A 21,648-nucleotide genomic window follows, 5' to 3' on the forward strand; every position below is an offset into this window, starting at 1 on the left:
AGTGTGGGTGCGGGCTGTTCTGACTCAGTGTTTCTTCTCAACCTCTAAGCGGCGAGTCCGGTAACACAGCTTATGAATATTTCAGCAACGACCTCACGGGCTCACTTGCTTCAGATCAAGTTTAATGAATATGTTTGTCAGCCTTTCTGCTCTGCACGGTGCCCTGAGCTTTCCACATTTCATCCCTTTCCCCCACCAACTAGGAAAAAGACGCTGCTAACCGCCAGTGGGCCGTAGATTTGTACTATCAATTGAGTCTGTCATTTGGAGAGATCAATTTTGGGCAGGCATCCAGGCATTGTTCTGCATCTCTGCAATGTATACGTGTTGTGCCCGTAGCTTGACAACCGTCCTTAACTGGTGCTGCCAATATGGTGGAAAGCAGGTAGTGTGCTTGTATTGGGATAAATGTCTTAATTCATTAACCTATTATGACAACACGTAGTTACACCAGACTTAGTCATTCCCTCCCCCAAAAGTTTTCTCTGAGGTCAGTTTAGTTGGTATTTTGCCAAAGGCACACTCTTGTATCTACGTTGGGAGGTATTTCTCTCATCTTAATCTTTTTCATAGGAAGAAGAAATAAATGTCTTCTCTGTAAGACATCACTGTCAAGAACACTGAAAGAACCCATTAACGTAGGGAACGTGGAGGACTGGAACAGGCTGTAGGGCAGTTTTCCTATACTTTGGGTTATAACTTCCATTGCATCACCACCATTTACCAGTAAACCAGCACACACAGCAATCAGTACTCGAAATGGTCCTCTTTTGCAGAAAAAGCCTGCTTTTCTCCCAGCTTTGGTGAGATAGATACGTAATCTTCATAAGGACCTATAAGGAATTCCTCTGTGGAACAAAATTTTAAGCCTCCAGTACAAGATGCTGAAAGAAGCAACTCTTTAATCTTGCCAGGCCATACACAGTGAAGCTGAAGTGCTTCAATTTACAGATGTTTTAGATTTAGGGAAGGCTTTTCCAACAAAGACCTACTGCAGTTACATCACAGACTCCACCTCTGCCTGCCAGGCTGCTTCTGCAAGCCTGTTAGTGAGGATACTATGTATTGCTGTGCTTGATTAATGAAGAGAATAAATCTCCAAATCAAAGATTTATTTATTTCTCTTTTTGCATTCTGCTGATTTAATTGAAAATATGAAAATTTCGAAAATTAATACTTGCAGCCAGGACTTAACTGAGGCACTGTAACTCTATAAATGTTAGCTTTCCAAGAGATCATAAGCAAAATTACAGCATTCTTTGTAAAATCTTTGATAAACTGTATTATAAGAAAAATTCTATGAAACTGACAAAATAAGTGAAAATGTCATATAATAAATTAAGCAGCATTTCTTAGAGCATGTTACTGAGATGTTCAGAAAGAAACCCAGTTGCATTAACAGACATGAAATCTGGATGATTGAGAAGTTTGCGGAGCTTGCATACAAATCCCCAGGTGCCTTAAAGGAAGTGTTCTCCGAGTCCTCTGAGAATTTTTAACAAAGCACTGTTAGGGTTTCCAGATTTAGCAAATAAAAATGTGGGCTGCCCAGTTAAATTTGAATTTCAGATAAACAGTGAATTATTGTTTTTACCTATGTCCCATGTAATATTTGGTACGAACTTATACTACAAAATATTATTAGTTGTTTATCCTAAATTCAGTTTTAACTGGGCAGCCTGTATTTTTCTGGCAACCCTAGTTACTGGAAATGTTTCATTCCTCCTTTTTGGGTCATTTATAGGTTGAAAAAATAAAGTGGAGCAGAAATCATATGCTGTTCTGCAGACAATCTGGGACAAGCTCAGTTCTGGTTCAAGCTTTTGAAAATAACTCATGCTTAGAAGTGAACAGTTTCACTTCAACACATATTGGTTGGGTATCTCTGCTTGCTAGGCTTAGTGGAAGGTGCCAAGGATGCAAAGATGACAAGGGGAAATGGGGCAGGGGGAGGGATCTGCATCATAAGTTCTGGGACTTGCTGTGCCAGTAGTGTGTGTTTATGGTGGTGGTGGAGGGGCGTGTCTACTGTAGGAGCCTAGGAGAGACACTGAATTATGCTGGGCAGCTGTAGTCAGGGAGTGAGATGCCTAGCAGTTTTGACAGGGCTGGCCTTGAATAAGAGAGCGAGATCTTATCCTGGGCGAAAATTAGAAAAAAAAAAAAAATCTCTGTGTTAATAGATAGTAGAGTGGTGCTGGAAGTTGAAGGATTTGATCTGATAGCCTCAGTGAGAGGACAGAGTGGCCTGCTGAGAATGAGGGAAGAGAGGGGGATTCTGAAAGAAAGATTTTAAATAGTTGCCAATGGGAATGGAAGAGAGAGCTGAAAAGGGACAAGTGCAGGAATTGGCAAATGGTACTTCGGTGATCGGACTTCAGTGCATTTAAAATAGCAATTGATCTGCTCTTGACTCATACCCTAAGTGCTAGTTTACTATTCTGTTACCATCCTGGTCTCCTCAGGTAAAAAGTTGTCATCACACAATACTGGAATATATCATTTAAATGTTTTACTACATTTATATAAAAGTAGATAATTAAATATAATATTTGAGATGCCGATCAATAGTCAGTTGCTTCTTGGCACAAATGTCTGAAATAAGATAAGCAGATGTCTTGGTTTTAGCAAATCTGTTGCTTCAAGTAGGAAAAGAAATTAAATTGAGATCATTTCTGATTTGATCTAGCTATCTTTAAAAAACTAGATTCTGATGATGGAAAGAGTGTACATTTTACAGATATAGCACTACGTGAAAATGGCTATATGCTTGTAGTACCGCAGAGGGCCTAGTCAGAATGTTCCAAATGCAGTTAATTCCAAAAAACTAGCACACCACATACATGTGTGTCTTTGGAGACCCGGAAGCTACTTTCATTATTGAATAACATGGTAAATTTCCAGGGAAGTTGATGATCAAACCACTGCAGTCCATGTAGAGAACAGTTCCTCATTTCTTGAAGATTCCAATTTGCAAACTCCAGCAACTGATAGTAGAATGTCGTTCTAGATTGCCCTTCTGTCAACAAATCTGTTTTTTTTTTTTTTTTTTTTGGAACCATCCTTCAGAAGAGCCTCATGCGTTTGAGTGTCCATATGTGTGGTTAAATTTCCACTTCAAATTTTATAATAAGGTCTTAAAATTATAAAAATTACCCTATACTAAAACTTAGAACTAAGTAGCTCATTAGGGTGTTTCTTCTCAAATGATTATCCTTTCAACAGAGCAGAAAACAGTTCTACTTCAGGTTTTTCTACTGTTCCTCTTTGCAATGTTTGCCAAACACATTCTGCCTTGTAATTCTGATAGTATATGAGAAAAAAAAATATGATCAAGAATGTACTCATGTTGCTAAAATTTCAAGGCAATTAGACCATAGGTTTTGTTTTCAGCAAGGGTTCGCATGAACATGGCTTATTAAAGAAAGGCTTACTGCAGTAATCCTCAATGACAGTTTATGTGGAATATCACCCAGAGAGAACCTTAACTGAAATTGTGTGCCCAATTTACATTTTATATTCTAAGTCCTCATTGGATACTCTGAATTTAAAGATTCTGAAGACAGTATGTTCTTTCATCCTGGGAGCTTTTAACCTTCCAACTCACTTATGCTGACCATAAGCAAGTCATGTTTCATACCAGTTTCTATGCTGTAAAATGGAAGATATGCACATTAAAAAAAATATTGTGCCAACCCTAATCTCAGTATCTATAAAATAAACTCTAAGTGTTGCTGTGGTTCCAAGGGATGAATAACTTTATTCTCAATGAAAGTAGATGATTTGTACAATGTCTGGGTACTCTATATGATATTTAAGATGCCATCAAAATAATTCACAATTTGATTTTTTTACTTTTTTGGTGCGAAGCAAAATAATTGTGGCAAATGCCTAAGGAGAGCTCATTAAGCCTCTTTAAAAAATCAGTCTCATGCAAGCCAATAACTGCAGATTCAAAAGTCTTTACATAACTTTTAAATGTTTCCATTTTAATTATTGGGATTAGGACTTGGGTAATTAGAATGCTGGTTATAAGAGCTCATTTCAGCTGTTATAACTCTCCTTTCTATTTTTTTTTTTTTGTGTGTACAGGTAGTTGGTGAAAGGCTACCATACATTTTGAAGTTTTCATTCATAATGAAACTAACAATTTATTTATCTCAGCTATTTTTTGGCTTAACAGCTATCATCAGTGACATCAGAAACTCTGTTCCCTAGATCTTTTTTACTTTACTAGTTGGCATTATAAATATTTAAAATGTGAATCAATCTTTGGAATGAATTTACTGTACATTTCTTACTTTTTCCTTTAAAAGAATAGGAATATTCCGCTCTTCAGAATTTGGAAGCCAGATTTTCTGAAGATTCCATATTCCATAAACACTGACATGTTAATTTCAGATTTCCTTTGCTTTGTAATCCACTTAAATGAGCAAAAACTTAAATAATTGCTTTTAGTTGAGAAATTCAATTGTACATTCTCTTAAAATGGTAAACATTTATCAAAGCTATTTAAATTAAAATGCCTATTATGTACATCATTAGTCATAATTTTAAAAAGCCTTTATTAAAATACTTTACATAGAATTTTGACTTTCATATTCTGTCTCATGGATAATGTATATGTAGCCCAATATGTTAATCCAATATATTAAAATCAAGGCTTATGAAACAGATGGGTTGAGTTATAGTTTTTGCTTCACTAGAGAGTTTTATGCTGTACCAAAAATTTCCTCTACTATTCCTTTAAACTGTAGATAACCTGGAGTATTTAAAATAGAGGCAGAATTATCAAATTTTTATATATACACAATCCCTCTAGCACACATTTATCAACTAGAATATTGAGTAATCTTTATGGGCGAGAGGCAGAAATGAGGTCTGGAATGTAATGTTGTAGCTGGGTTGATCAGCTACATCCAAAGAATGTTCATAGGTATGGAAGCCAGCATAGAAGCTGGTTTCTGTTGGTCTACCTTATAGCTCTTTATTTGACCATGACATTTCTACAATTTTATCAAGGACTCAGATGTACATAGATCATAATGCAAAGCTCAAAGCAATAGAGAATTTGGATGACAATCCGGATTAAATTTGAAATCTCTTAGCCCAGAGCAAGCACTGGAACTAAGATTATATTTTAAAAGGATGGATGTGAAGTTCATTTAGGTTCTAAAATCACTTGCTAAGGACATAGTGTAGAAGTCCTAGTTTACCAACGGTTTGGTTTTCAAAAAATAGTTTTAGTTCACTTGAGCATTAGCAAACAGTACAGAAGAAATTAATGCTATACTTTGGTTGGATTCACGGATAAATAGAGCCCAGATCTAAGAAGGTCAGAAACAAAAAATATAACATACTGTACTGAAAGTGATGCATTTTGGGCCACCTATCAGAGAGAGAGAATGCTTTTATTGGGTAGGACATTGATTCTGATGACCTTAAAAACATCTCCTAAATCTTATCCTGCAGTTTAAATTGAGCTCCCAGGCATATATCCATGAATCTGCCGATGTCTAATTCAGCTTAGTAGCATGTATGTGATAGATAACTATTGTACATCATTTCTTTGACTTATAATGAATGTATGATCTTATTCTTTTCCATGTGTTAGTTATTCCCTAGGTAATTAATCAATCTAACTAAAAATAGGTGCATCTGCTCTGTAACTAGCACCAGGTTAAATTAAACAGCCTGTATCCAGGTATTCTTTAATTATCTAAGATCGTACTTGAAATTCTAGTTCAAAATGATGATATGTATTTGGAGTAGCCATAAAATAGGCTTGTGTCCAAGTCCTAAAAATAAAATTGCACAGCACACCTAATCAAATTAGACAACGATGGAAGATGAACATGTGTTTGTTCTGAGTGTACTCTACGTGTACTCTGTCATTACTCTGCATTGTGTTTTGACTTTTCAAAGTATTTGTTTATAGCATACAGTAGACAACTATCATTCTTTTTCAACAATGCCATCTGAATCTCTTTTCCATGTTGAGGGTTGTATTAGTGAAGGTTCTGCAGAAAAAAGGAGATATATTTATATTAAGAGACTTATTATGAGGAATTGGCTTACTTGACTATGGAGGCTGAGAAGTCCTACAATCTGCTGTCTGCAAATTAGAGACCCAGGAAAGCTGGTGGTGTAATTCCAGTCCAAGGGCAAGAAAAGACTAATGCCCCAGCTTAGCAAGCAAGCAGGAGGCAAAAGCAGGTGAATTCTTCTTTCTTCTGCCTTTTTGTTCTATTCAGGCCCTCGATGGATTGACAATGCCCACCCACACTGGGAAGGGGAAATGACTTACTGAGGACACCAATTCAAATGCTTGTCTCATTCAGAAACACCCTCATAGGTGCACCCAGAAATAATGTTTAATCTGGGCACTCTTTGACCAGTCAAGTAGACACAGAGAATTCACCATCACAGAGCCCACTCCCCACTCTAGGAGCTGAAAGTGCCAGATGCTTCCTTTCCCCAAACCTCCTTGCACCTGGGCCTGCGCCCATGATCCAAACTCTGCCCCAGTGGCAGATTTTCCAGTCGGCAGTGCCCCTTGACCAGTGCTGGAGCGTCAGTGGGGCCACTCCAGTCTGTGCCTGGTGGTGGCAGTAGAGGCGTCTTTACTGGGCCAGTTCTGTGTCAGCATTTCAAGTGTTATTTTTGGCTACATAGCCTCCATACCCAGTTCTCTAGCCCACCTGGAGATGTTGTGAGTTGCCTTCAGAACAAATTCCATTTCTGCTTAAGTTGACAGAGCTAGATTGTGTTTCTTGCAGTGATAAACAGGGTGCGAGTCCATTTTTACATGGGACCTATTGAGCACACAGCACTGAGAAAGGCACAAAAGGAAATGATTTTTCATTATCTGAGTATTTATGGAATAAGGCATCTTGCTTGGCATTGGCCAGAAGGAAAGACATACAAAGCTGGTATTTTCGAACTAGTGCTATGAGGACAAGTAGGAGGAGGTGGGGATACTACTGGCAAACTTAAAGGGAGGGTAGATGTAATTCCATGGCTATGCTAATTTTAAAATTGATTTAGTACAGAGATGAAGTGTTGGGATAAGAAAGGATACTTTTCAGGAAAATAAATACTGCATTTCATCCATTCCAAGAGAAAATTTTTTTCCTTCATTTTAACATTTATGAAATTAGGAAGCATTGTTAGAGTGTGCCATGTTTTAATTGTTACTTTTTTCTGCTCAACTCGTCTACCATATTTTACTGAGTCTAAGATGTCATTGTCATATACTATTTTATACCTCTAAGGAAAAAGCTCAATAAATAATTATTTTAAAGATGCTTCTGCCAGGTACAGTGGCTCACACCTGTAATCCCTGCACTTTGGGAGGCTGTGGTGGGTGGATCACTTGAGGCCAGGAGTTCAAGACCTGTCTGGTCAACATGGTGAAACCTGATCTCTACTAAAAATATAAAAATTAGCCTGGTATGGTGGCATATGCCTGTAATCCCAGCTACTCGGGAGGCTGAGGTGAGAGAATCACTTGAACCCAGGAGGCAGAGGTTGCAATGAGCCAAGATTGTGGCACTGCACTCCAGCCAGGGCGACAGAGCGAGACCTGTATCCAAAAAAAGAAAAGAAAAGAAAAGAAAAGAAAAAAAAGACTATGTCCTAACAGCATACTGGGGCCTCTCCAGACTAGAGGATTCAAAGAGACCCTAAGAGAACTAAGTCAGTTATGGAAATGATATGGGTTAGATACCAAATTCCTTTTCATTGTTGTTTCATAGTCTTCCAAAGCTATTAAGGAGCAATAGATTTACCTCTAACTTTTGTTATGAACCAATTCAGGTGCTAATTATTATAGCCTTGCTTGGCTGTAAAAAAATACCTAGCATACCTGTGATGATTCTCAATTAGGTGGATGGCACCTTTTTTTGATACCTTTTTTTTAAATTTTATATACATCCAGAAGTACATAGGATAGTGTGAATCCCAGTAATTAAAAATCATCAAATCATGACCAATGCTGTTTGATCTCTAACCCTACCCTCTATCCATCCATATTATTTTGAAGCAAATCCCAGATACCATATAATTTCATTTATAAATACTTCAGTATGTATCTCTAAAAGAAAATGACTTTTCAAAAATATACCCCTGGAAAAAAATCTATAACTTGCAGCATCTTTTTTTTAGTAAATAAATTTTTTAATTTAATTTAAGTTTTAAGCTACTTTTGTCTTTGAAGGTTTTTTAAAAAATAGTAACAACAACAAATTAGGTCCACTTCAATGTCCACTGATGTCTTTTTTATGAAATTTGTATGTTGCTAACACGTCATATCACAGTTCTGCAACAATATCTCTTCCGATTTTTCATCCTGCAGCTTTCTTTTGAATATACGCTCTAGCTGAGGATTTGTGTAAAAAATATTCTTGCCATTTCCAATGCGATGTTCAGAAAAGCCATATCTGACTCTTAATTATTTTTGGTCCTAAACGAAGGATTCGTAATACCGTATCAAATGATTTGGACATTCTGTTAGCTAATGAGCATACATCACGTTGAACCATATCAACATTTGTTTACTCAAGCTCTTCCACATTACTATTAAATGTTTCCCACACATCTTCATCTAATGTCAAAACCAACACACACATCTGTAATGTGTGGCCTGATGGATACTGTCCTAGAATGGCTTAGGTTTTGGGAATTCCTCCACTTATTGGAGGCAATGCTGTGGTTCCTCAAGCCTTAGTTTCTTCTTCTTCCTTTTTTTTTTTTTAAAGTGTGGTTTAAGTCAAGGTTTAACGGCACTGGATCTCAAGACGTGACTGGTGTCTCCACGTGGGCTGAAATCACAGCCCCATGGAATCTTCTTAAAATCTAAGTTTTTGTGTATATCAAAGGAACACTTACACATCATTTAAAACATTGTATTGCTACAAGACTTTTAATGGAAAAACTCATTCCCTAATCCATCTCTACTCTAGATTTGTCTTTCTCAGGAATACCACTTTAATTCTTTTAACTGTTTATACTGCTGTTTCTCAGTATATTAAAAGTATCAGATCTATTGCTTTTCCACTACAGAAGTGAAAATTTAACATTCATATCTAATCCCTCTCTCTTATACACATATGTTTCTCCTTTATCAATTCTCCCAAAATCACTATTTTTGATTTAATATTCAATGTTTATTTTGACCATGTAAATTTTATTTATAGCTTGTTATATTTTTTTGCACAACTTTTTGTTTTCTCAAGAATTAGTAATTCTAATTTTGTTTTTCTTATTTTCTATTAATGTCTATTAGTCTTTTTTTTTTTCTTTTTTTGAGCAGAGTCTCACTCTGTCGCCCAGGCTGGAGTGCAGTGGTGTGTTCTTGGCTTAGTGCAACCTCTGTCTCCTAAATTCAAGCAATTCTCCTGCCTCAGCCTCCTGAGTAGCTGGGATTACAGGCATGCACCACCATGCCCAGCTAATTTTTGTATTTTTAGTATAGACGGGGTTTCGCCACATTGCCCAATCTAGTCTTGAACTCCTGGGCTGAAGCGATCCACCTGCCTCGGCCTCCCAAACTGCTGGGATTACAGATGTGAGCCATCAAGCCCAGCCTATTAATCTTATTTTCTATTAATTTTCTTGTTATCTATTAATGCATATCCCAAATTTATCCCCAAACCAACAGAGTTGTGAATATTTTCTGTATACATTCATACATGCCAAAAAATCTGTCAGTTCCAGTTTTTTTTGAAGACATCTTTCCTTAAGCTCTAATGCACTCTGAACTGGTTAGATTGTTGTTAAACGCCTTACATTCACATCATTCTAAGAAATCCTTTCACCTTTCTCCAGTATGGGATTTTCTGATTCCTGGGTCCAATGTCTTTCTCATTCTCCATCTTCATTTTGGTGGAATGCTTTCTTCGGAAGCCTCCAGAAAAGGCATACTTGAAAGATACATAGAAGGTCTTGTATGTCTGAAATTGTCTTCATTTTCTCCTCATGCTGAATATTTTGGCTAAGTGTAGAAATCTAGACTAGAAAGAATTTTTTCTTGGAATGTTTCTTTTTGCTTCTGTGTTCCTGTTGACAAAATGAATGCTCCTGAAGACTTGGTGCTTTCTATGTGAACTGTTTGTTTTTGTTCCCCCTCTGGAAACTTCTGTTTTGTGAAATTTCATCGTAATATGCTTCGGTGAGGATCTTTTGTTATTCAAGGAGCTGGGTATCCTGTGGGTCTTTTTGATCTGGAGACTCATGTTCTTCACCTCTTGGAGAGTTTCCTGTATTATTTCTTTGATAATTTCTTCACCAACATTCTTGCTTTTCTTTCTCTCTAGAATGTCTGTTACTTGGATGTTGAAACTTTTTCTCACCATTTTTCATCTTTTTGTTAAATTCTTCTGGCAGATTCCCTCAAATTTGATAGATATTTTCAACTTTGTCTTTCATTTCAGACACTTTTATAAAATTTCCAAGAACATTTTCTAATTATCTTAAAGTTCCCTTTTATTGATTCCTGTTCCTATTTAATGAGTATAATATTTTTCTTTTATCTGTGAAAATTATGATGTTTTAATAGTTTTCTTCTCTTTGCATTGTTTCTTTTTCTTTCGGATTCCCTTTTTTTTCTCTTTCTTTGCTTTGGGTCTCTGTAATTCATGTCAGAAACATCCCTTAATTGTCTGATAATCCTTGGCTATCTGTTCATATTTAAGATTGAGGCACTAAAATGCTCTCTGTGCATAGGTGGGGCTTGTTGACCATCTGTTTCACAGTAGCCCAGTTGGGGGCTAATGCTTCTTTGGGGGAGAGCTATATGTGTCTCTGGTTAGTTTCCTGAGAGATAACTCCTCTAATATCCTACCTGAGGAGTATTATGCTGCCTGCCTCTATTCTGGGAGTTGAGCGGGAGAAGACGGATGGCAGGGATCTCACATTTACCAAGCAGATTTTCATGCAACCTCCTTGTATTTAATATGTCAACTCAATCTCATTTTCCTCCATCACCAAGTTCAGAGCCTCTCTAGCTCAACCTCTTTACAAGTAAATTTCATCTCTGCTGATAGAATGGAGAGGGGTTATGCCTAATTTAAAAAGATGGAGAAAGGGACATAGGTCCTAACTACTCCTATGAAAACTTTCAACCAGGCTGGGCACAGTGGCTCACGCCTGTGATCCCAACACTTTGGGAGGCCAAGGTGGGCACATCGCTTGGGCTCAGGAGTTCGAGACCAGCCTGGCCAACATGGCAAAACCACATCTCTACTAAAAATACAAAAAATAGCTGGGCGTGGTGACGCATACCTGCAGTCCCGGCTACTAGGGAGGCTGAGGTGGGAGAATCGCTTAAACCCAGGTGGTGGAGGTTGCAGTGAGCCAAGATCATGCCACTGCACTCCAGCCTGGGTGATAGAGCGAGACCCTGTATTTAAAAAACAAAACCACCACCACCAACAACAAAAAACCTTTCAACCAAGCCTCTATTTTGGGCTTCTTACACTGCCACTTTTAGAGGAACTGGGCACCTTTAACTCCTGAACATGGCTGAGATTCTCACTCAGGAGTTTGAGACCAGCCTGGCCAACATGGCGAAAACCTGTCTCTACTAAAAATACAAAAATTAGCTGAGCATGGTAGCACATGCCTCGTGATCCCAGCTACTCGGGAGGCTGAGGCAGGAGAATCGCTTGAAACTGGGAGGCAGAGGTTGCAGTGAACCAAGATTGTACCACTGCTCTCCAGCCTGGGTGACAAAGCTAGACCTTGTCTAAAAAAAAAAAAGGAATTAAAGATTTAAAAAAAAAACACAGTGTTAAATACATCAGCAATGATGATTGTGAGATAGCTGGAAAACCAGGAGAACATGAGATCACAGAAGCCACAAAAAGGGCCTTTTAAGAAGCAGCTTCGCATGTGTTAGAAGCTGAATTAGACAGGACAGGAAAATGGAGCTTGGAGTAGAGCATACCCTGCCTTCAACCAAGCATGTACTTACTCACCCACCCTTTGTGTCGAGGTAAGAGTGCTAATCACTCCAGAAATTGTTTATGGTCCGAGCTGTCTTTGTGTTTTCTTTGTGTTAAAAGAAAGTTATGTTACAATGTATGTATGTATGGATACATACACTGGAGGGATTGTGATAGGGCAAGGGAACCAGGGCTCAGAGACTGGAGTAAGAGCGTTGGGAGCCTCTCCAGTGAGGCTAAGAAGGATATGAGTTGCTCTATCAACAACATATAACATATTCTGGAATTACTTAACCTGGCTTAACCTGAATAAAAATGTCAGAGTCAGGAAATGAGAGTCCTATAGTGTGATTTGCTGCAGGTCATTAGTACTCATTGTCACCAACCGATAGATTCTTATGCAGAAGCATCACAGCCCGGAATCTGAAAGTAAGTAGGCTTCAGTCTTACTATGTTACATTGTTTCTAAGATACTTCCCCCCCCGCATCACTAAAATTAGATGCATTGTAGTTTAATTAGCAGCATTTTGTTTTTCCTTAAGGGCACATAAAATAATGGTGAATTCTACCATTGATGGCACTGATGAAATACCATTGGAAAGAATAAAATAATATTCACTCAGCACACATCTGTCAAGCCATGCATAATCATAGCTCTGAAGTGTGTTTAAAACTACTTTTTTGCTTTACCATATGAATTGTTGCAGACGCCCAGTCTAAATGGTCGAATTCCTTTAAGTGAATGCTATTACCTCTTCTGCACAGTCAGGGTTAGCATTGCCCTAAGAGCAGAGTACCTTGCTTGCCTCCAAGCTGCTGGAAATGCCCCAATTTGCTTGAACTTTCCTGTCAAATGTTTCTAGATAAATGCTTTCACTATGTTCTGATTGTATGAAAGCAAAAATTTTGCCAAAAGCATCAGATTATAGTGGCAAAATTATGTCCATTTAATTTTTATGCAAACTTAAGTTTATTATTTTATCATGGTTTTATTGAGAAATTTAATTTTAAAACTAAAATATAACATTGAGAATTTACAAAATTCAGATGACTTTTGGGGCAAAACAGATATATATATGTATTTTGAAATCTCCTTATTCTTTTGTAGCTGAGAGATGAATTTTCTTTTTTTTTTTTTTTTTTTTTTTTTTTGAGACAGGATCTCCCTCCAGTGTCCCAGGCTAGACTGCAGTGGCGCGATCTTGACCTGCTGCATCCTTGACATCCTGGGCTCAGGTGATTCTCCCACCTCAGCCTCCCTAGTAGCTGGGACTACAGGCACATGCCACCATGCCTGGCTAAGTTTTTGTACTTTTAGTAGAGATGGGTTTTCACCATGTTGCCCAGGCTGGTCTTGAATTCCTGACCTCAAGTGATCCGCCCACCTTGTCCTTCAAAAGTGCTGGGATTATGGGCATGAGCCAGGGCGCCCAGCCTTGAGAGATGAATTTCATCAATCCTGCATCCTCCCACTTTGCTGCCTCCATGAAAACAGTGCATAAGATGTAGGCAACCACAGTGAAATTCAGAAAGACACTGACTTTGAAACAGATCATAAATACATTTGCAGGCAGCCCTGAATTCTGTGGCTGGCATGGACCTCCCTTGCTATAAATCATAAAAATTAACTCTGGATGAGTGTTTTATTCATGAAGGGGAAAAAACCTTCTTTGTTGTCATTTTAATGAGTGTCAGCAGTGTTTTTCAGGCTAGTCACTGGGGGAGGAAAGGAAAATTCTGGAATGTGGCCTCAGGGAGATCTTTATGCACAAGCATTGTACCTCTAATATGAGATGCAGCATAGCCTGTGTGAAATGTAAATGGATAATTTGAAAGATTTTTCATTTGTACGTGATGGTAATTTTTCATGTCACTTCTTTCTCTCCTCATGTGCATAGCTGTATAAAGTCAAAAATTGCATTTTATTCGTGCTTCAAATGCTCAAAAATAACCTTAGAAAATTTTATTTTTCTTTTCTTTCCTTCTCTTCCTTTCCTTGCCCATTCCTTCTCTTCTCTCTCATTTTGTTTCATGTAGTCTTACTGAATTATATCCTTTGAAATCCATGAGTCCCTCACCTGTCTAGGTCTTCCTTGCATAGGCCTAGTGCCTCTTAGGCTCTAACGACATGTAAAGCAGGATGCAAACGTAGCCATTATCTCAATATGCTAATTCAAACCTAAGTGAATCTGATACTTGGCCCATCTGATTTCAGAAGACTGACCCCTTGTGTTTGTGGGTTGGCTCAGCAACAGCCCAGCTCCTCACATGGCAGGTGGCTTACCATCTACTCATCTACAAACCATCTGTGCTCTTGCCTGATGTTCCCTCAGAGACATGCTTCTGCTAGGAGGGCAGGCTTATTTTGGAGAACTTTTTCTGATTTCTTGAAAACCATTCACAGACATGCATATGTGCAGAACGTAATAAAGAATTAATGGGAGCTGTGACAGGAATTAATTACATCTTAAAATTACATTGGCGGCAGGGCGCGGTGGCTCATGCCTGTAATCCCAGCATTTTGGGAGGCCAAAGCAGGTGGATTGCTTGAGGTCAGGAGTTCAAGACCAGCCTGGCCAACATGGTGAAACCACGTCTCTACTAAAAATACAAAAATTAGCCAGGCATGGTGGCATGTGCCTGTAATCCCAGCTACTCAGGAAGCTGAGGCAGGAAAATTGCTTGAACCCAGGAGGCGGAGATTGCACCACTGCACTCCAGCCTGGGTGATAAAGCAAGACTCTGTCTCAAAAAAAAAAAAACCTACATTGGTTTCAGTTACCTGTTAGTTTTGGCCTTTTTCCACTTTTTCAGTTGCCCTTCTAACAAAGAGAGTAAATTTCAAGTGCCTCACCACAAAAAATGTGAAGTAATGAGATGATAGATATGTTAATTAGCTTGATTTAATCTCTCCACTTTCTATATGTATATACACATACGAATCATAGTGTGATACAGTTATGATTTGTCAATTAAAAATCATATAAATACAGAATAGCATTCTTTCTCCTCCATTTTACCTCACCCAGACATAGCCATCACTGAAGAAGGGGTGGAAAAAGAGAAGCCTGTATCTGTTTCTGTTTGATTCCAAAATCTCCACTTGACGGGCTGATTGAGGGATGTCACTATTTTGATTTCATCAGACTCTAGAAGGGCCGCATGTACATACTGTCAGACCATTCAAGAGAGAAGCTAAAATTTTTCACATAAAGAGAATTTACTAGTAGTTTTTAATTGTCATTGAAACTTTCTCAATTACTTTTAGAAAAGCTTTAAAGTGACACAGTATAATAAAGAAATAGGGCAGGCCAGGTGCAGTGACTCATGCCTATAATCCCAGCACTTTGGGAGGCTGCGGCAGGCAGATCACTTCAGCTCAGGAGTTCAAGACCAGCCTGGGCAACATTGTGAGACCCCTGTTTCTACAAAAAATACAAAAATTAGTCAGGCGTGGTGGCATGCACTTGTAGTCCCAGCTACTTGGGAGCCTGAGGTGGGAAGATTGCTTGACCCTGGGGGGTCCAGGCCGCAGTGAGCCGTGATTGTACCACTGCACTCCAGCCTGGGCGACAGAGTGAGACCCTGTCTCAAAAAAAAACAAAAAAAAAAAACAAAAAAGATATAGGACAAATGGTATTGAACCGACCTAGCTACAGGCTTCCTTCTGATACCCAGATCAGCTTTGGCTCAATCTTATTTTTAGGAGAGAAAACTACAAACATTATTATTTATGAGGCTATGGTTCTGCATGTCATTGTTTTCTTTCTTCTTTCACCTGAAATGAGAATAGCCCAAGCTGAGGAAATTCATCAGTGGCAAATAATTTAGATATTACTGATCTTGAATGTATCATTGGCAAAGTCAAATTGTGTGTGAACTCCCGGCCCCCCCACAACCTTATTGTTAAATGGAATGTTTTTTGTTTGTTTTGTTTTGTTTTTCATTACCGCCAAAAAAAAAAAAAAAACTTTGCCTAAACTTTCTTTTTTTTAACTAAATCTAGGAGAGTGGAACATGGAACATGTTTTCATATTCTAGTTATTACTAATTACAGTAATTGTGTTTTGAGGGTGACCCTTGTGATTGATTTTTTTCTCCTACTGGTGTTATGGCATGAAAAGAAAACAAGAAGAAGCAATTAGGGAAACCTAAAGGACCAGGGAACTTCTTCTGCTTTCCGATGAATTCAAGAACTCATTCAAGTTAGTATGTATCTCCTAGGTGATTTGAAATATTTTACCAGCCACTAGATATATTTTATGTATCGTAAAAAAAAAAATATTTTCACCTATAAAAGGAAAGGTGTGATATATTATAAAGACTAAAGCATGCAGAGGTAGACTGAAATGAAGAAAAAAGCTGAAGACTGGAGACCGAAATCGCCACATAAATTAGAGTGTAGAGTGGAAGCTTGAATTCATTGGATTTTCTAAACCCAGGGTTTAGAAAACCTTGATTTACATTTTGGGTGGAGGATATTTTTACTTTTAGTTATTTCAGAATTATACTGCCAACAGTTTTTATTGCCTTGGAAATGAAGCCTCAATAAAGAATAATATAAAACTCGTGTATTTTCGCTCTGTTGTATAATTTCTTCCCATAAAATTTTCTGGTTTAGAAACTTCTAGATCTGTAATACATTTGCTTCAGGAAAGGAAAGAGGTTAGTTTTCAGTGGCAGGGTAACTGTTTTTATTTGGGAGTCCTCCAGATGGCTCCCAGAGGAACACTGTTATTCAGATGTGTATGTACATCCTGGCTTTGATTATCCCCAGCTTTGCAGTTTAGTTTGAAATGAATACACTATGTATTCTCTTTATTCACATGTCAATCCAGAAGTTTACCTTTGGTTTCCAGAGGGAGCACAGGAAAGTGATTAATAGCACTACCTTGGGAGCCAAGCTGAAAGGGTTTGAATCTCCGCCACATCCTAGCTGTGTGACCTTGGAAGATTCCTTACCCTCTCTGTGTTTTGATTTCCTCAGCTGCAAAATGGAGATAATTGTTATTGCTCACTTCATAAGACGACAGTTAAGATTAAGTGAGTTAATACGAGTAAAGCTTATAGCATATTGCCTGGCACATAATAAGCACTTTGTGAATATTAGCTATTATCATTAATTTTATAAAACTTTAAGCTAAGACTTAATTTTTAAAATTAAATTTTGTTTATAAATGTGCTTTCTACCACTTTTTATTAAACTGGGGTAATCTCAAATTAGGAAGATTATAAAAATGAAATAGTATTTACTTTGTAGATTACCTTTTATTTATGTATAAACATAAATTTATGTGTGAGTCAAACATTTATGTATGAGTCCACCAGCCTTTTGGTTGTTACAAGGGATAAACTTAGAATGTGAAGAGCTACACAGAAAGTAGCTTTCTTTGTCTCATCTAGGGATTTCAAGATTTTAAAGAAAGGAGTTCCGTCCCTTCTAGTTGAGTCTCTAATTCATTCCCTGGGGTGCTTAATAGAGAGATCGACTTCTAAGAGTTAGGGTTACCCCGTAGCACTTTACAAAGAGCCTCAGGGGGCTTCTTGCTCAAAGCAAGTAAGCCTGGTTTCTTGATGCCAGGCGAGAGGATGAGTTTTCAGAAGTAGCAGACCACACTCGTTACTGCCCCTTTTCTCTCAGCTGGAAAAGAAAAAAAAGACAAGAGGCAGATAACCTCATAGCTTAGCACTGAAGTATCAACTGATCTCTAGGGGCGTTTGATATGACAAGCACCATCATTTGATCCTTCCCTTTGGATGAGTTCAGGGCAATGTCCCTGTATACACTGAGAGAAATTACTACAAATCAGGGGAACAGGTTAGTAAACCCAGGATTACAATCATATTCTTTATTTTAGTTAAAAATAAATCTACAGATTTGTTTTCTTCCAGTTGGAAGATTTGCAGTTTGTTTTATTAGTACTATGATTGAATAATGCTGATAAAAAAGTACTTTTCTAAAAGAGTACAAGTTCATTTTGACAAGTATATATTAAGCAAGTAGTGTGTCAGGCATTGTACCCATCCATGGGTGTCCTAGAAAATCATACAGTCCAGAGCAGAAAGAGACATGAAACAGATCATTTTGGAACAATATTAGCAATTTATTAGTAACACAGAGCAGGTAATTCTAATGTCCCCCTTGAAAAACACCTCTAGAGAGGACGTCTTTGGGAAGGTTGAGCACAGAGAGTGATTTTTATGTTCATCTTGATTTTTGTGAAGCAGGTGGCATTAAAGTTTATGTATGAACGAAAAGGGCGAATTTTTCTATATGCAACTAGTAACCGAGTAAAGCTGAATTAAACAAATAAAATGTCAATATCTGGGCCAGGCCTGGTGGTAAAGTGATCACAGTACTTTGGGAGGCCAAGGTGGGCAGATCACTTGAGGCCAGGAGTTCGAGACCAGCCTGACTAACATGTCAAAACCCCATCTGTACTAAAAATACAAAAATTAACTGTGTGTGGGTGTATGCCTGTAATCCGAGCTACTCAGGAGGCTGAGACACAAGAATTGCTTGAACCCGGGAGGCGGAGGTTGTAGTGAGGCAAGATTGTGCCACTACACTCCAGCCTGAGTGACAAGGTGAGATCCTATCTAAAAAAAAAACGTAAATATCTGTATTTTTCAATTAATGAAACAGATATAAACCAGGCTTACATGTAACCATATTGAAGTCAATAGGCTGATGTGTAAAAATACAGGAGAAGTGTATCATGGCTGCCTCATTGTTAGAACGCAATGCAGATGAAGAGTGAACTTAAATTCTCCCTATCCTGAAAGGGCTCCCTATTCCATAAATGATGCTGGGATAGCATGCTAGCCATATGCAGAAGAATGGAATTGGAAACCAACCTATCACTATCTACAAAAATTAACTCAAGATGGATTAAAGATTTAAATGTAAAACCTCAAACTATAAGAATCCAAAAAAAAAAATAGAAAACCTAGGAACACCATTCTGGGTATCAGCCTTGGGAAAGAATTTATGACTAAGTCTTCAAAAGCAATTGCAACAAAAAACAAAAATTGATATGTGGGACTTAATTAAACTAAAGAGCTTCTACACAGCAAAAGAAACTATCAACAGAGTAAACAGACAACTGACAGAATGGGAGAAAATATTCACAAACTATACATCTGACAAGGGTCTAAAACCGGACTTAATTAAACTAAAGAACTTCTACATGGCAAAAGAAATTATTGACAAAGTAAACAGACAACAGACAGAATGGGAGAAAATAGTCACGAACTATACATCTGACAAGGATCTAAAACCAGAATCTATAAGGAACTTGAACAATTCGACATCCAAAAAACAAATCACCTCATTAAAAAGTGGGCAAGGCTAGGTGCGGTGGCTCATGCCTGTAATCCCAGCACTTTGGGAGGCCAAGGCGGGCGGATCACAGACTCAGGAGATCGAGACCATCCTGGCTAACACGGTGAAACCTCATCTCTACTAAAAATATTAAAAAAAAAAAATTAGCCGGTCGTGGTGGCAGGTGCCTGTAGTCCCAGCTACTCTGGAGGCTGAGGCAGGAGAATGGCGTGAACCTGGGAAGTGGAGCTTGCAGTGAGCCTAGATCAAGCCACTGCATTCCATCTTGGGTGACAGAGCGAGACTCCATCTCAAAAAAAAAAAAAGTGGGCAAAAGACATGGACAGACACTTCTCAACAGAAGACATACAAGCAGCCAACAAACATGAAGAAAATGCAAATCAAAACCACAATGAGACACCATCTCACATTAGCAAGAATGGCTATTATTAAGAAGTCCAAAAACAGCAGATGCTGGCAAGGTTGGCAGAAAAGGGAATGTTATACACTGCTGGTGGGAACGTAAATTAGTTCAGCCACTATGGAAAGCAGTTTAGCAATATCTCAAAGACCTTAAAACGATCTACCATTTGACCCAGCAACCCCATTGTTGGGTATATATCCAAAAGAAAATAAATCATTCGACTAAAAAGATAAACGCATATGTTCATCATAGCATACGTTCACAATAATAAAGACATGGGATCAACTAAGGTGCCCATTAACAGTGAACTGGATAAAGAATATGTGTTATGTATATACCATAGAATACCACATAGCCATAAAATGGAATACAATCATGTCCTTTGAAGCAACATGGATGCAGCTGGATGCCATTATCCTAAGAAAATTAACACAGAAAACAAAGTACCAGATATTCTGACTTACAGGTGGAAGCTAAACATTGGGTACTTATGGACATAAAAATGGCAACAATAGACACTGGGGACTACTAGAGTTGGGAGGGAGGAGGGAAGCAAGGTTAAAGAACTAACTATTGGATACTATGCTCACTACCTGGGTGTCAGGATCGATTGTACCTAAACCTCAGCATCATGCAACATACTCATATAACAAACCTGCAAACATACTCCCTGAATTTAAAATAAAAATTGAAATTATTTTGAAAAAATTCTCCCCGTGCTTAGGTCCTGCCCAACCACTTGAGAAATGCTGGTTTGGCTATACCAGAGGCTTAGTAGAAAGAAATAGATGAGCTCAGTACCACTCATGGAAAAATAATTCAAAGGGCATTTCTTGTCAATAGTGGGCTCAGAATATCACACACACAACAATGATTTGCTAAACACAGATTGTCTAACAGTAAATAGAACATTAATAAATGGGTCTCCTTTAAAACAAAATTATTTGACTTTAAAAATGAACAGTAAGCAGCGCCTATGTGAAGTTAGCTAATCTGAGAAGGCCCACTTCTGGTTCCATGGATGATGGCGGTTGAGCAGATGCCAAAAAAGGATTGGTACAGCATCCTGGGGGCAGACCCATCTGCAAATATATCAGACCTAAAACAAAAATATCAAAAACTCATATTAATGTATCATCCAGATAAACAAAGTACAGATGTACCAGCAGGAACAGTGGAGGAATGTGTACAGAAGTTCATCGAAATTGATCAAGCATGGAAAATTCTAGGAAATGAAGAGACAAAAAGAGAGTATGACCTGCAGCGGTGTGAAGATGATCTAAGAAATGTAGGACCAGTAGATGCTCAAGTATATCTTGAAGAAATGTCTTGGAATGAAAATGATCACTCTTTTTATCTGAGTTGCAGATGTGGTAGAAAATACAGTGTTTCCAAGGATGAAGCAGAAGAAGTTAGCCTGATTTCTTGTGATACATGTTCACTAATTATAGAACTCCTTCATTGTAACTAAAATTGTTCACAGCTTGAAATGCTTTAACTGTGGTATTGAGACACGATGAGGAGAAGCCCTTGAGCTTTGTCCATTCAAGGAAATGGATTCTTTGTCAGCCCTATTATTTGCAAAGGAAATATACAATTATCAAGCAGAGACCACCTCATTTTAATAGAGAATGAATATAATTATTTATTTGTTTTTATAATTTATATTTACAAGTTGTCACAAAATTAGATTTGATTATGTTTGGTGAATTCCCATCTGAGAACTTTATTATGTAATTTTTTTCCATGACACAAAATAAGAATTTTCTTAATATGAGCATGTCTCCTATTTTGAGTGGGTAACAGTATCATCATATTCCTTTATAGTTACTAAGTTTCTGGTCTAACAGATAACGTTTCCAGTTGCTAAAGTTATAGGGCTGTTATACACCTAGAATCTTTGTGAATAATGTGAGGCCAGTTCTCCCATAAGGAAGGCTGGTTATGGATATTCA

General features: G+C 38.0%; 2 protein-coding genes across 4 annotated transcripts in view; both read left to right on the top strand.

Moving 5' to 3' along the window:
* ELMOD1 (ELMO domain containing 1) overlaps positions 1–21,648 on the top strand; it is a 76,931-nt gene that overhangs the window by 964 nt on the left and 54,319 nt on the right. The gene's annotated exons all lie outside the window — the stretch shown is intronic.
* LOC116476888 (dnaJ homolog subfamily C member 24-like) lies at positions 20,540–21,293 on the top strand. The gene has a single exon (XM_032167299.2). It carries the CDS (start codon positions 20,715–20,717, stop codon positions 21,162–21,164), a length of 450 nt encoding a protein of 149 aa, XP_032023190.1. The 5' UTR covers positions 20,540–20,714; the 3' UTR covers positions 21,165–21,293.

This window comes from Hylobates moloch, unplaced genomic scaffold (genome assembly GCF_009828535.3).
Source record: "Hylobates moloch isolate HMO894 unplaced genomic scaffold, HMol_V3 SCAFFOLD_11, whole genome shotgun sequence".
In the NCBI taxonomy this organism is placed as follows: Eukaryota; Metazoa; Chordata; class Mammalia; order Primates; family Hylobatidae; genus Hylobates; species Hylobates moloch.